Source organism: Clinocottus analis, unplaced genomic scaffold (assembly GCF_023055335.1).
Source record: "Clinocottus analis isolate CAN_PGR_092001 unplaced genomic scaffold, fCliAna1.0.p SCAF_17, whole genome shotgun sequence".
NCBI lineage: Eukaryota > Metazoa > Chordata > Actinopteri > Perciformes > Cottidae > Clinocottus > Clinocottus analis.
The window spans coordinates 13,762,078-13,778,440 of NW_027175898.1; the positions used below are offsets into that span (position 1 = coordinate 13,762,078).

The 16,363-nt window shown below is 40.6% G+C and overlaps 2 protein-coding genes across 2 annotated transcripts in view; both read right to left on the bottom strand.

The window, feature by feature from the left end:
- Window positions 1-220: 220 nt before the first annotated feature.
- plek2 (pleckstrin 2) lies at window positions 221-4,303 on the bottom strand. Its single transcript, XM_068580923.1, has 9 exons — window positions 4,250-4,303; window positions 3,972-4,136; window positions 2,982-3,166; window positions 2,765-2,856; window positions 2,445-2,632; window positions 2,220-2,321; window positions 1,909-1,992; window positions 1,541-1,619; window positions 221-715 (listed from the first exon to the last, which is right to left on the bottom strand). Exons 1-9 carry the CDS (start codon window positions 4,301-4,303, stop codon window positions 588-590), a joined length of 1,077 nt encoding a protein of 358 aa, XP_068437024.1. The 3' UTR covers window positions 221-587.
- Window positions 4,304-7,666: 3,363 nt separating this feature from the next.
- Window positions 7,667-16,363, bottom strand: part of LOC137788006 (tandem C2 domains nuclear protein) — an 11,164-nt gene continuing 2,467 nt past the window's right edge. The window contains exons 4-12 of the mRNA XM_068580800.1: window positions 16,263-16,363; window positions 15,984-16,063; window positions 14,423-14,492; window positions 13,685-13,785; window positions 12,830-12,946; window positions 12,418-12,609; window positions 9,381-9,495; window positions 9,075-9,274; window positions 7,667-8,257 (exon numbers count right to left, since the gene is read on the bottom strand). The exon at window positions 16,263-16,363 is cut by the window's right edge and continues 70 nt beyond it. Coding sequence (XP_068436901.1) covers window positions 8,147-8,257; window positions 9,075-9,274; window positions 9,381-9,495; window positions 12,418-12,609; window positions 12,830-12,946; window positions 13,685-13,785; window positions 14,423-14,492; window positions 15,984-16,063; window positions 16,263-16,363 — 1,087 coding nt within the window. The 3' untranslated portion in view covers window positions 7,667-8,146. The remainder of the gene's footprint in view (window positions 8,258-9,074; window positions 9,275-9,380; window positions 9,496-12,417; window positions 12,610-12,829; window positions 12,947-13,684; window positions 13,786-14,422; window positions 14,493-15,983; window positions 16,064-16,262) is intronic.

The following is a 16,363-nucleotide window of genomic DNA, read 5'->3' on the forward strand; positions in this document are numbered from 1 at the left end:
TTGTGTTGTTTTTGGTCAGATGTTTGTCTTCATATTATTTGTAACTACAGCTGTCAGACTAAGTTTTCAATAGTAAAACTGTACTTTAAATATTGGTGTCTGCCGTTAAGAACATGGAGATTGAAGTCAAAAATGATTTATGGTTTATTAAGGAACACATCTTGTGAAACACATGCAAACGCTGAGCACGTCGGGCGTTTGAATGCCTTTAAATCCTCCGTGCACAAACTAAAAAATACAATAAAAATCAAACTGATATACTGATACTAACACTGTCATTTATAATTTAAAAAACATTATCCCGGTTTGCTGCTACACTATACATTCATGGAATGTGTAAATATTTCTTCATATCTAGTTAATGCTTTTATGGTATGTTTTTTTTGTTTACTACTATTTAAGTTGTGTCTATGCTTTGCTTATCTGTGGAAGCACTTTGTAAACCCGGTTTATAAAAGTGCTCTATAAATACAGTTAGTAGTAGTAGTAGTAGTAGTAGTAGTAGTAGTAGTAGTAGTAGTAGTAGTAGTAGTAGTAGTATAGCTGGATAAATTAACTTGTTAATATGTGAAAACGTCTTAACCGCTCTACGTCTGCTCTCTGATGGCATCTATCCAGTCCATCTTCTGCTGGTGGGTCGGCGCCTGCATGAAGTAATGTGTGTCTGACTGGGTGATGATTTTGAACAAGTTGCCTTGAATGTTGCCTTTCACACCTGTGTGGGTCAGTAAAGTAGAAATGCATCATTGTTGACGAACAGAAACAATACAGTTACACTTCAATATATCATTCAGTTGACATGATTTTGCTTCAGAGGCGAAAAAAAAGTAAAAACTTGACAAGAAAGACATGTTGAAAGAAATAAAATAAATGAATAATGAATCAAAAATGAGTGTAACTTCAGTCTTAAACACCTCAAAAGATAGATTCCATGTCATAAAGGGCACATTCTGGTGTTTTTCTGTATTTTTCAAAATCTCTGTCTTCCAGTATACTTTCTGACTTTCCCCGCTCTCAGGGTTAGGAATATTACTTTCCTTTAAATATTAAAAGGCAAATCATCACTGTGACCTGTTGTTTTTTTTTTAGCAAACATTACTGAAACTAAAGTAAATTATGTATCCGTAGGAGATTTGGTGCTCTAGTATATATTTACAGCAGCAGGATTAACTCAAATTAAAACTACAGCGTCCATGATCATTGTGTTAAAGGAACAGATAAATCAGGCTTTGGATATACAAATAATACTTTTTAGTATCAATTCATGAAATAATACCACTAAAGTAATAATAAAAATATTGAAGACTTTAGTAAATGTATCTCGAATGCAGAGACAAAGTTTTCAATCGTGAAACTGTCTCAGTCTCCTGCTTCCACTTCATCACACAATGTCATTTATAAACTCAAGAAGGAAGCAGTGACATAAAACCAACAAGCAAAACCATTTCTTCTCATTACTCTTCCCGTCTTGTAATTATTTGCTTGAACAACTCTGTTTTCGAAGCTTCTGCGGCCCCTGGAGTTGCAGACAGTGACTCACCTGAGGGAACTCCGTTATCGTCCAGCGAAGACACCAGACAGGACCGCAGAGAGAAGCCGCCAGCGGGGCTGATGTCATCCTGAGTGACGTAGCACAGGAAGTGAATAAGACTGAGTCAGATTAATATAAATGATTTACAGAGACTTAAAAGTGATGAATGCTTCAGTTCAGAGTCCTAACTGGCCTGAGGCTCAGGAAAAGAAAACAGCTGCTTTGTCTTGCATCCCCTCCTGTCACCATTTAAGCATTTAAATGATTTCTTATTTGATTTCTATAATATTTTATCTGGTAATTGAATCACCTTCAGTGACTTTGATAGTGTATCGGCTCGTGTTGGGTCTCAGTATTATGGGCTGCTGTACACTCACCTTGGTCGGATCGTAGTAGTGAAGGTAAGCCGGCTCTGAACGCAGCACAAACAGTCGCATCTTCCAGTTCTTTCTTCTGTGTCCCTGCATGTGTTTAAAGGACGGCCAAGGGTTAGTTTGATGGCTATAAAAGGCTTCTAAGTTATAGATAAGTCTGAATTTTCTTCAACCCTTAACTCAACAATGAATCCTTATTAAATGTATTAAATCAACAGACTTCAATAATGGTTGATTTATTACATTTAGGCATAACATTGTCTATTTACTTACACACTTGATGATCATAATAATGCCTGCTAATGTGTGCTTACCTGTTTCAGTAGATATCCTCTCTTGATCACTTTTCCACTCAGCTCCACTGCAGACCGCGAGGACTCTGCCTTCACACTTCCTCTCTTCTTCAGGCTGTCAGACTGTGATAAAAACACATTAAACACAACTCAGACCTGCCTAATAAATGCATACACATTGAACACCTGTGGATGTTCTCAGTGTGGCATCCAAAAAGTGCTGGAGGTCGACTTCCTGGTACTCACAAAGCTGTACAGCGCGGTGGAGTCGTCCATGAACTGCCCGCTGAGGCCGGCGGTGCGCACAGCCTGCACACTCTTCAGGCCGATGGTCCGCAGGAAGCCCTCCTCCAGCAGGGCCGAGGCCAGCGTCATGGCCTCCACACGGGTCAGAGTCAGCTGCATGAACACCAGCCAGTCCACCACCGCCGAGCCTGCAGGGACGCCACACATGTTCATGTCTGTATGCCACACTGGGTCCACGTTCACAAGGATACAGTCGATGGATGGAAACATTGCTCTAGATGGATGGAAACATTGATATTGTTGCTGTTGGAAAGGCTCACCTGAGAAACAGTTGCTGTAAGTGTTGCCGTGCTCCACGAGGTTGCTCATGTTGATGCCACTGTGGACGTCGTACATGGCGTCCAACACTTTGCTGTAAGGGAGGCGAAGAGATGCAAACAAGCAGAGACAGTGAGATGTGCGCAGGGTGAGGCAGCGAAGGCACCGTTAACGTGTGGTAGAAGTCTGCGTGGGTGAAAGCGCGCGTGTACGGCTTACCTCAGGTTGATGTCGTGCAACTGGGATCCAGAAGGGTCCTGCTGCTTTGGCAGCGTCACTCCTTCAGATGTCGGTAGCTTGCCGACCGCAGCGGTGATGTCACCGGCCCAGTCATCCCTCTCCTCCCGGGAACAAGCCTCCAGAAAATGATCCACCCCGTTCTTTGTCTGGAGCTTGAACACCAACTGGGAAACATAAACAGAGAGGAGCTTGATGCTTCGTTCTGTTGGCAAATTTAGACCCCCCAAAAAAAAAAACAGATTCTGACGAAACAGCAGCCTGAAGCAACACAGTGGTTTCTAGCCATTAAAACATGAACAAAGGAAAACACTGAATAGAAAACGTTGGACATCCATGTGACCGACAGCAGACAGAGTTCATGATAGTCAAACCAAATTATCAAAGCAAATTAATGAATTGCTTTTTAGTGGTTTGATATCTTTGTCTCAGTTTTTTTTTGTTATTTTCTCCCCTTTAATATGTTGTTTACCTCATCCATTTATTTTATAAATGAGGACATCAAACAGGAAACAGCCTGTAATTAAATGTTTCTGAATAATAAAATAAACGTAATGATTTAACTTGAATCCATATACTCAACAAGGGGAAGGTTTCCATCACTTAAAGAGGACAAACTTCACTTAATTAAACTAAGAACACACTGATCATTGCTTCAAGGCACAATATAACGGTATTGAAGATAACTGCAATATTTAGTATTTAAAAAGTGAAATACTGACAACATGTTAATGATATATCTTGTAAATAATCCAGCTCCTCTTCATCATTTCCTTTTCTTTCCATTCTCACTCTGTCTGCCTCCCTAAACGCCCCCAACACAAATGAGATGATCAGGATAATGAAATTTTATCATGAAATATCGTCATCGTGAGTTTTTCTGTCCTCGATAATCGTCCACTGAAAATCTGATATTGTGACGGTCCAACTTTTGGAACTTCTTAAAGAGTATAAAAGTAAAAAATAACTCACCGGTCGATTTTCATACTCCAGGAAAGGGCAAGTTATCACGCAGTCCTTCAGAAGGATTTTCCCTCGCTGACACGAGTCCCTCTTGCCTCCTTCGTACTTGTAGTACAGCAGCTTGTCTGGCATCAGCACGAACCAGCGAGCCTTCCAGTTGTGAACAAGATGGCCCTGTAATCCCATTATCAGAAAGGTTAATCCCATTCTCAGAAGATCAACACACTCCTCTGTCTTGTTTTATAGTAGTATGGCATTAGATGAGCCTAAATAGCCCAAACTCTTACCCTTTTCACCAGGAATCCTTCTCTTAGAGTCATGTTCTTCTTGTCTGTGTCCATTCTCTTCAGTGTGATCTTTGAAACTGAGCTTTGCCCGTTCCTGCCTGCTCCCGTTTTTAAATGTAGAGGAGAGTGCGTCACCCTGTTCACACCTACACACACAGACACCCACACACACACACACACCTTTTCTCAACACTGGAAGGCCAATAAAATCCTGCACTTTCTGCCGATTAGCGCAGGAGGGCGCTCTGACTCCTCCAGAGGCTCAGCACAGGTGATGATATAGTCTAGTAAAGACGCAAGTTTCAAGTTATGGTCAACAATTACAAAGAAAGCAGTGATGGTCATACAGATTTGAGATCGCAGAATAACTCTAACAGTGCTCATGAAGAAAAGAAAAAGAATAACCTGTAATATGAACAGGGATCTAACAAATATTTGGGCTAATACGTGTAATTGCATAGGACATGAAACAGTAAATAAAAGTATATAAAGGTAAAATGACAATAGTGATGAGCTCATGAATCGTCTTTAAATTATGAATTTCTGAAAAACATTACAGTTTACCTGCACCATATGTGTGTGTGTGTGTGTGTGTGTGTGTGTGTGTGTGTGTGTGTGTGTGTGTGTGTGTGTGTACAAAAAAAGGGGGAATCTTTTTGAACCAAAAGCTCAAATTCAGTATCAATTTCAGTATGTGAAGAATTCAAATCGAGGAGATTAAGCAGCAGGAAACATCTCGCTGACAGATGAAAGTTGTTTTGATGAATTTGGATGAAAACCAGCATCTGGTGGTCGACTGGAGCTAATTAGCTTTGTAGCAGCTGTACCCAGTAATGTGGTCGGTGCACCATTGTTACGGAGACTCCTGCTTCTGCGACCACATGAGATCCCTCTGGACTACTTTCAAAATAAAGCTCTCCACTGCGCTCACGCTCAAATTCAGCTCATGCTGAAAAGTAACCTTTGGATGCTTAACATTGCCCCTCAAATTCAACAAAGTATTTATTTCATTTAAAAACAGTAAATTCATATTTTGGCGCCCGGATACAAAGCAAAACAGACATTTAGCGTCTCCTCTTAAGCTAACATATTAGCATTAGCATAGAGAAACATAGCATGTTTCTGTTTATCTGGCAGATCTTAGTACAATATTCTCTCTCTTTTATCTCTGTTTGGGTCTCCACCAAGATCGGAGGGAAATATCTCTCTTCATAATTCTTCATAATTCCTTCAAAATCTACCTTGAAAAATGTTCATCAAAAATCCTGCAGGATTACTCTCCTTAGGGAGTCACAATTATTTCATTAAAATGTTCCTTTTTTCATGTCATGTAATGCTACATAACCCTTTATTTTGAATGAAAACCAAAGCAGGGGCCTTCATGTATGAGCAGAGAAACATTAATATTTAATCTCTGCTCTCTGCTGCTGGACTCCTGTAAACCCTCCATTGTGTCTCCCAGGTGAAGGAACGTGCAGACACAAGAATGAGGTTGTAACACAACCGGAATGTGCAGCGGACTCACTGTGGCAACCGGCCAAATGAGAAGAATCTGTCAGCACAAAGAGGAACAATAAACCTCCCGAAATCCTGTTTGTGAGACTCGAGCACCTTTTCCTGAGTCAAAGTCAAACAAGCTCCTTTGAGCCGAGCGTTGCAAGTCAAGTCACGGGTTAAGGCGTGTCTGGAATGCCCTCTGTGTAACATTAACCATAAATCAAACATTAATTACGTTAAATAAAGATAATGGTGTATTGGCATGCCAGGATATGAAGGGCTGTGACGCAGGCCGCTCCCGTTGTCCTGGTCACACGCACACTTTAAACGTAAACACCCGCCGGACTCTGTTTTCTTGGTCCACAGACTTATTGTTCACTGGGTGTGTGTGTGTTTGCGTGTCCACGTCTACAGCTGGTTACACAGAGCACATTGCCAGTCAAACTCATGCTTTATGAGACTGAACTGGAGACAGGATTCCATCTGGGATGATAAACCTCGAGGTTTTATTCCCCCAACATATAGTGTTATTGTTTACAAAGCTGATCAAACTTTCACACATTCCCTGCAATAAGATTTCTTTTTCTTTGGAGGACTTTTTTAAAGTGCTGCAGCTGGAAGGAAATTGTTTTGATTTACTCATACAAATAACAAATCTTTCTTTTGTCACTATGGCCCACAAACAGTAGTGACGTTAAATTCCCTTTATAATAAAAGGGTGAAATTGAAAAACAGGTCGTCCCAGAGCCAAGAGGAGGAGAAGCACCGTAGCAGATTTTCTTGCTATTTGTCTTGAGCGTTCTCAACCAGAGGCCTCTTCAATAAAAAGCAACAGGGTGACACTGTGGTTTATGGCTGTTGACCTAATATAACAAGCGCTGCAGCGAGTGTACCGAGTGTAATGTACATGCTGAAGGCCCTGGTCTGGTTTCCTGTCATGCGATTACCCAACATTCACATAGAATTCCCGAAATATTGCGCAAACTCAAAGTGACCCTTGTCCTTATTTGGATTCTGCTGAGACGAAAATGTCACCTGCAGACTTGATTATTTATTTATTTAATCATTCATTAACGCTGTGCTCGCTTCTTCCTTTCAATAAACACACACGCTAGCTTGATATTTCCAAACGACGTCTACTTTTAATCGCTAAACTTTCAACATTAATACATTAAATACATACAAAAAATAAAGTGCCTTCATCAAAGCTTACAGCTACAGGTTGATACTGTTGTATTCTACGGGAACATGGTGGGAATTAAAGGATAAATTGACACTTACATTTCTCTTATTGTCAACAAATACTATGAAAAGACCAAAAAACAACAGTGAACTGATTCTCCTACAAAGTCATGACGCTGATTCCTCAATTCAGTCCAAAAAGTATTAAAACATATCACTCGCTAACAGATTGAATGCCACTATAACTTAAAATAGTCCCTGAAAATACACAATTTACTCTTGTTTAAGTGGCTACAAATGGTAAATGGACTGCATTTATGTAGTACTGTATTATTTTTGGGGATAAAATAATCTTAAAGCCAACTGTACACAATTTTCTTAGCACTAAACAGCAGACAGGTGCAGTTAGCAACTAGCTGGTGAACACAGTGGAGCATTTAGCAGGTTCAGAGTCAGATTTATCCCTCTGAACTTAAAAATAAAAATAAAATATTGGATTTATGTTCACTACTGTTTGCCGTATCAACCTAAAAGATTATATTACTGTGTTCACAACTTGTTTCTGCTGCACAAGTGGCCAAAACATTCACTTAATTCATGTTTAAGTAATGTTTGCTGAACACTATAGTGCCAAGGTTGTCTTAGGATATAAATTTGAACTTTCGTCATGACTAATATTTCAATATTTATGTCTTCAGTTGAAGAAAGTACCCACAAAATGAATTCACGCAGTCAGTGTTGATCTTTGTTTGGTTTGTTAACATTAAGAGAAGTTCAGATTATCGTCTCATCCTTTAAGATGGGTTGATTACAGACGGATGAGTGACAGGGAGTTTGGCTCTGTGGTGACTTTCTCTGCTTGTAAACATTCTCTCTAATAGAAACAGAGTGATAAAGTTCCCCCTAAAAAAAGCGTGTGAGTTACAAAATACAGCATTGTGTACAAGCTAAATGCCATGAAGCTGATTTTGTTACATTTTGTCCACACCAAAAAACAACCCCAGAATCTGCCAGCGGTTTAAACTTTGTTCGAAACCCTTTTTTTTTTTACCACCGAGCACGTGAACAGTGGCGATCTGGCGTTCAGAGCACGTTCAGGAGTTCACGGCGCACAAGACCGCGTCCATCGGTGGAGAAGCAGGCGGGCAACGGCGGGACCCTCGGCACGGGAGCATCTAGTCCATAGAGCGCAACGAAGACGTAAGGAGGACAGGGGGTTTAGGCAGCGCTCAGCCGGTGCCACGCTGACACCACTTTCTCCGGGTGAGCCATCGTGTCCTTCCACTGCTCCACTGCTTCTGGCACCGGGCTGTCGAATCCCAGAGGGACCTGAAGCATTGGGAAGGCAATCATTCTTTAGCTTGTTGCATTTGACCTATTTTTAAAGTCAGCGTCACATCATATGTGTGTGTGTGTGTGTGTGTGTGTGTGTGTGTGTGTGTGTGTGGAGGTGAGTGAGGCCTGTTAAAGAGAGAACTTTTCCCACATCGATACACTCCTGTGTGTTTTTCCTTAAGCCTTACTTTTTGGTAAAGTAGTGTGACCAGCAGTTCAATGGTTAGTTCATAATCAATAATTCATTACTAGATGAATGGTTAATGAAATGAAATAAACTACTTTACTTCCTGCTTGTCCTACTGTGACACTAAGTTGAAGCAAACCACAAAATAAAGGGAAAAGTGTGCCAATATTCTGTAATTACCAATAGTGGCCACAACGACTGTTCATTAAAGGTTATTTAGTCTTTAAAGATGATCATTTTTTACTTTTGTCCACATATATTGATATTAATAATACTGCTGATTCTTTGCGGCGTTATTACAAACTCAAATTAACATCCTTCAGTTTTAAAGGCAGGATGTTATTCAGTTTGCTTTAGGAATATTTTATGGATTTTGGGATGTTAAAGCCTCTGAAACAGCTTGAGATCATGGGCTATGTTTGGGTGTGTTAGCAGCTCTGCATAGCAGGAAAAAAATTGATTTACCAAAGAAATATCTGGAGATACATAAGTATGTAAAAGTAATGACAGCCTCATGCGGAAATATTACAAACAATAATAAAAAGAGTTAAAAAAAACAAAAAACTTGGGGAATTAATAATTAAAAGAAGAGTCTAACTTGAACCTGGTGTCATAACTACTCACCTGTCCGAGACACTGTTTCCTCCTGACCGAACTCCGGTTGTAGAGCTTGACTGACAGCGAGCAGGCGTGGTCGAACGAGGCCAAGTGGAAGTGAAACGTCTCCGGCCACTTGCACTGCCCCCCCGAGGCCTTCAGGACGCGAGTCTTCTTCTTCATCACCACCCGGCCCAACTGGTGCATCTCCACTTTGACAAAAAAGGCTTGAGAGGATGGAAACAACGGCGTGTTAGTCGAAGACGAGTTACTCTTTCTCTTGTTGTTGTGCAGCATTTCTCACTCCACCGTTCCCAGTCACACCTACAGTACCTTGGGTGAGCGGTGAGGAGGATGTTGGGAGGTTTTGGGCGGCGAGGACCTGGAGCTGCATGCGTCCGTTGACGGGTTGAAAACAGGTGGTGAGCTGCAACTCAGCGTGGCACACCTGGAAGATAAATACTCAATTATGTCTCAATTATATCTTTATAAGTAATATTTTCAGATATGGATAAACTCTTTGAACTTTTTATGGCACCAAAATCTATTTCCGTTTCCTCATTGGCTTTTCATTGTGAAAATGACTAAATAGTATATTATTAATGGAGGTTTGTTGCGGTGATGATTTGCCAAACAAGAGATTTAAGGTGAGTAGTCAGTTAAACAAACCTGCAGTACCGAGTTGCGCATTAGTGTATTGAGAGGACATTTTTGTGTCCTCAAGCATCCGCTGATTATACAAGGAAACTGTACGACAAGATAGGAATGTACTGTATGTGTCATTTATTATGAATATTTCCTTTGGTGCACAGGAAGCAGGTCAGCTCTCTTTTTTTGGGAATAAAAATACTTCTCCGCCTCAAATAAACATGTTGTTAATGATGTATCAAACATCATCATGTTTGTCTGTAGCAGCTGAAGGCTTTTGCCGAAGTTTTCAAAAGAAAATCAGTGTTCAGCTGTTTGCTGTCGGTTGTACGATCACTGGGAGGGTTTGTGACTTTAATGCTGCAGTTTGACCTTTAATTATTGGCCAAAAAAGGTCATGAAAAAGTACCAAGTGCATCAACCGTCCAGGTTACAACATGGAAGCAGCAGTTTGAGGTGCTTAATATTTTGACCTTTCGAAACAGAGTCCCACCAGGATAATGATTGCCGTTTCCTCGACACCAGAACTAAGCGGACAAAAGTGTTCCTTCAACAAGTCAGAGATATTACATTTGAACAGGTTGATAAATCTGATGTATAGTAATTTGTTAAGGTACATTCTTAGTGATTTTTCACCTTTTAAAAACTTTATTGCGACTCCTAGGCTTTACTACAGAGCAGATAAACGCTGTGTTTATATATCTCATTAGCATTGATTCTAGACATGTGTCGTAGCATCGGGGATTTTGTTCATGGTCCCCAGAGGAATGAAAACCTCCGAAAAAAAGTACTTTAAAAAAAAAAAAGGTAGTTTGGGGTTTGATGCCTGATATAAGGTCTGTGGAGAGATTTTAACATTTTGTTCTACGACATAAAGAACGACAGTAAATTCCCCTCGTGTGGATTTTGAAGCTTTTACGTGTCTTAAAAAAAACGTTAGCTAACAAGCGGCTCTGTGAGACAACATAGATCGGGAAGATGAACCTCTAACGCGCCAAACACGTCTTCTCTTTCAGCCTCGCTTTGTTTTTAATCGTTAGAAACATGAGCAGCGCTTGTTAGTGAAGATTATCTTGCTGAACACAATGTTTATCATAAACATTTGCTTGCCATAGAGTTAATTTCTTACAATAATCGACAACGTCAATGGTAAAATCTCATTGACTTTTTGTCAACTTCTGGGTTGACGTAGGAAATAAATTGTCCATTTAGCACTCTCCACCTTCACTTTGTGTTTATGGCTAAATGCAAAACCCTGACCCACTTTAGCACATTGGTGAATATGTTAAACGTTACATTAGCCTTTAGCTCAAAGCATCACATTGACTACTTACAGCCACACAGAGCTGCTATTGTTGTGTGTATGATTCATCTTGGACCACCAGCTGCTCTGCGTCTTCTCAAAATGATGCTGATATTTTTCCTGTTCAAGACTTGGACGTGTTCAGCTGTCTGACAGCGATTTGGACAATTTGTGCCTTTTGTGTCCGCAAGATGGGTAAAATCACTCACTGAATCAAATCTACCCCCTGAAAGAAGATTCACCGTCGAAACCACTCCATGCGGGAACAGTTCACATTTTAGTAAAAGGATATTTTCCATTTAATATGCCTCCATTTATCAACAAAACCACTCCACTCTCAGCCGTGGAAACGGTTTGAGGTTTGCCCCACTTTCTAACTTTTCCATGTCTTACATTTCCAGAATCTTGTTTCTTCGCTCCAATAAAAGCACATTTCCCAATTTCCCTTGATTATGAATCCCCTTTCTCTTTTTTCCTGTGATTATGCAACAACATGAAGTCTGCCTCGGCGTTCCCCTGGTGGAGTAGAGAGTACAGTACATGCCACTGATCTACAATGCATCATGGGGACAGTTTTATGAGACACACACAGGGCTTTGTCCTTGTGTTCATACAAAAGGGTGATGAAAGACAGCAGCCAACAGAGGAAACGATGGACAATAAGTCATAAAATTCTTGGATATTCCCACACGGGACGTTTTTTCCTGTTGGCCACAACAGTTGGACAAGCAGGTGAGACACGCTCAGCTAACACTGCTGACTTTTAATGGTCCTTTGAACTTTCCTCCAGAGCCACCATTAGGGTTGACATTTGGGGTCAAATATCTCAAAAAACATTGGATGTATTGTAGTGTTTTTTGGTTCAGACATCCATGTCCCCTTCAGGATGAATTGTAATCTCTTTGCTGATCCTCTGACTTTTCATCAAGCAACGTCATTAGGTTTCTTTTAGTCCAATTCTTTGGCGTATGTCTAAATAGAGCGCTGTAAGATGACATGTTTTTGTAGCCAACCAGGAAGTTGGCATCAGACTGGGCCCATTAGCAAAAAGCCAAATGCGACTTTGATTTGGTTGATTTTATTTGGATTACTGCGTAAAATAAGCTATGTGGCAAACACAAGTTTATGATATTTATGTTTTTTCCGGCAAGATCATCTTTACAAATGAGCAACTGACATTTTTTATGTGAAAGTCGCAAAATCCCCAAGAGGGATATTTCCTAACAAACTTGATAATGTAGAACCAAACGTTAAAATCATAATAATTGTTTAATCCCTGACCATCTTGTAAATGATCTCAAACTGTCAACTCCCAATGACACAATGTAATGGAAACAAGGACCGGACACCAGCCTTCAGACCGATGACAGACTTTTAGCGCCACAGGCCTGACTCACAACACGCGAAGTGGACACTCACGGAGGATTTGGACGGAGGGTTGAGCTCGAGCCAGTGCTCCGTCTCCTGAGGGCCGAGCTGTCGCAGGGAGAGGACGCACTCGGCCGCCGTGCGTTTCTTGGGGTTGTGCGTCTGCAGTCGCAACACCAAAGCGCCGCAGCACAACTGCTGGAGATGCAGCGCGAACACGAAGGTCTCCATGAAGGACACGTCCTACAGAGCAGACAGAAGAATGAGATGTTTTTCCGTTCGGGGATAATAAATCCAATCTGATGCCAACTATTCAACGGCAAAGAATAGTTCATTGTTTGTATACAAAAGTTGTTTTTTGAGTAAAAATCCTTTACTTCAAACGTAACGGAATAAAATCTGAGAAACGACTCAATTTGTAACTAGAAAGGTAAAACATCAGGTTTCAAACAGTGGCCATTACCTGACAGTAGTCCTTTATCGAGCTCTTGAACTGTATCGGTTTGGGGATGGTGATGATCCCTTTAAATCCAATCTTTTGTTGCTCCGCTCCATCCGGAACAAGGTTCAGGTCTGAACACTGATAAAGAAAGAGGAAAAAGAACGTTTGAGTTGACGTAGGTCAAATGTATTTATACACCACCGTGCTCCTGAGCAAACAGGTTTGACGCAAACTGAAATACAAACTAAATACAAAGACAAGACAATCCAAAACCTCTGATGAGTCCATGTTTTTTGATTGTTGTTATTTCTAGAGACTGTCAATGTTTAGTGTACTCTTTTCTATTTTTTAAACCTTTATTTAGACCAATGAGCTCCATTTATGCTCCAGTAAGGAGTCAATTTTTACCATTATGTCACACAACGACAGTATTTGTGCATCTACTTCCATCCAAATGTGTCAATGGATTGTTCTAGAGCAGCGCCGACCAAAAAACTAAAACTAAAATCTGAATATCGGGTGGGTAAAAAGATGTCCCATTTTTCATGTTTGGGCTTGTTTTATGAGGAATTGCTGCACGTTTCTGTATCGAAGCCATACAACTGTAAAACCCCAAAATATAACCTTAACAAAAAGATTGATTGTACAATACACACACACAGATACACTGATCACTGTGATTTGGCCACAATAAGGAAAGTTCTGTGTCTTATTTTCTCCTGAGTGTCCGAGCCAAAGTTAATAGAGCGCTGAGAGAAGCTAACAGAGAGTTGTGTTTCTGAACCACAAAGGTCTCATTGAGAAGTGCTGCAGCGGAGGCACAATGCAGCCGTTTGTGTTCTCGGGCTCTCCTCCTCTCACAGCATGTAACCTTACCTGGACCACGGTGATCCACACCTGCTCCAGAGCCTCCTGGTAGTTCACTCGAACGCACACTTTCCCCAACTCACGCTCGTCCCCGGACAGGGTGATGGAGTCTGTAACATCACAACAGGAACACTTAACCGGATGTTATCGGATGTAATGGTGGAGCTTTATGAGCGGTTAAAAGCTGACATAGATACACTTTTACACCAAATTGTTATTATTGTGGTATTTCTTTTGTGGCGTTATAAAGTACATTGAATTTGACCTTTTCTCCTCTTGTTATCTATCACATCTATTTCATTAAGGCTTTCTGTCCAGCTCCATTAATGAAAAAGAAACAGTGTTTTATTGTTGCAAAGAGTATAATGCAAGGATTCAACACACTAAATGCAGTTAGCCCTGATTGCTAGACAAAAACAACATGACAAACAAAACACTAATGCATTTTTCCAACTGATGTTCACTGACATAACATAACAGAGATAGACGTGTCATGGAAGTGCAGAAAAAATGCAATACAAATGATTTATCTCTTATTATGACCAAGCTGCCTCTCCTTATGGAATAACACAATCGTTATGGAACAAGGCTTATCGCTGAAGCTCAATGGTGGACCTTAGTGAAAACATTTTCAAGTGATTACTGCGTCTTCCCTTTCATGAGCGCACAATGCAGAGTGATCGTAATCAGACTTACTGGAAAGTATGAAGAAGGGGAAATTGTGCGGAAACAAAAGGTGTATTTTACCCAGACTGCTTTCAATGGAGCTAATCATGGAGGATGTGCTGCTGAGGACGCTGGAGACGGAGTCGAAGCGCTGCAGGTGAAAAACACACAAAGATGGTCATCCTTTTACCAAGAGGCTTCGTGAGGCTTCGTGAGCTAAATGAGCTAAATGAGCTAAATGAGCTAAATGCTAATGATGCTTATGATGTTTTTAGAAGGTGCAACGTTAACTGTGCTTATCTTCGGTAACAATGCTAACAATTGCTAATTTACAATAAAACCAAAGTATAGATGAACCTGATGAAAATGTCATTAGTTTTTCCAGGTTACGGTGTCATCAACCAAAAGCATCGGACAAGTTTAAATCGGCGCTGGATGAGAAGTTAGAACATATCTGAACTGAATTGCGTGCCAATCCATTCAGGCACAAAAGTCCTGAGGATTCATCTGCAGTGGTTCATGAATGTCTGTGCCAAATTGCATTGCAGTCTTTCCTTCTGTTTTTTTGATATAAGGATTTATTTCAAATCTTAATTTGAGAAACCTTGGTTTATTTGTTTACTGTCAGTTCTTGTGCCAAGGAGTGCCTTTAATGCTGTTTGCTCATATTGTTGCCAAGCCAAACATCCGGGCTCTTTGAGTTGTACACCTTCTGTACGTCGCTTTAAAGACATCAACAGAAAGGAATTGCGACTAGAAATGTATCTGTGTTGATTCACAATAAGCAAAACAATGAGTGCGTTGCTTTGACGTCGCTCTCTTCAAAGTGCGTGCCCCGAGTGAGACATCACAAACTTTATCACGGTTTTTGGGCGGGACGTTGGATTGATTGGTTGTAACGCAGCCTCAACTATACGGAGCTGTTGATACTACACCACATCCTTTAAAGAACAAAGAAATACGCCCCGACATACTCATTGTTTTCCTTATTAAATTACTGATTAAATAGCACTTTGTCCAAGACAATCAATGGATGATTCACACGCAGCAAACATGCAGGCACAGCTGGAGGATTAAGTGCCGAACTCACATTGACTTCAATTAATAAATAAAAGATCTTTTGGGGAGTTTTATTGTTATTTTAAAGACTTAAACAAGATATGTGAAGGCCCAACTGAGACATAATCAATCAAATTCACAGTAAAAGAGGTTTAGATTTCAGTGTTCTCCTGGTTTGATAAAGTAATAACTAATATAGTGTAAAAAGACATATAATAGCATTATACTTTACCCTCAATTTAATATCAGTTAGTATAACAAATAAATAAATAAAATGCTTGCCCACAACGGACAAACCAAACAATGGCTCCAATAAGATTTGTATGTCATGACAATTTTGGATTTTGGGGTAATCGGTCCCTTTAAATATAGTTCAGCTCCTCTTTTCAACTCTTTTCCAGATGCAATGACCTCCAACTTTGCACCTAAATCAGAACGCCAGCTTGTGAGGCTTGTTTGCCATATGTTCCTCTCTGCTGCAGAGGAAACTTTTACAGTGGAAACTGTCAAACTATATTTAGTCTTGGTTGACACAGGGTGAGAAACGCAGACTGCATACAGATTAGATAGTGAACTGTCTCACCTGCATGTGAAATTGAGGGCTGGACAGATCAAACATGGAGCTGCTGAGTCGCTGCTCGCCGCCCACGTTCAGAGTGCAACCTGGAAGAAAAACACACAATGAGGTGGTTTAATTAAGTTTGTCTGCATTTATCTGTCATTAAATCAGCGACAAATGTATACTATTTGTTCAATACGAGTTGTATACATTGCTGTCAAAAGAATTGAACAGCGCCTATATCTTTATATACAATAATTTAGATTCACAACTGGAGCGAAGCATAGAGGAGGTTTCTGCTACCTGGACTTTGGGGCATGAGGTCTCTGTTCTTCAGCGTGCCGCGGCGGCTCGATCCGGGGGAGATGTACTCGGCCAGCTGGCCCTGATGGAGGCTGGACTCG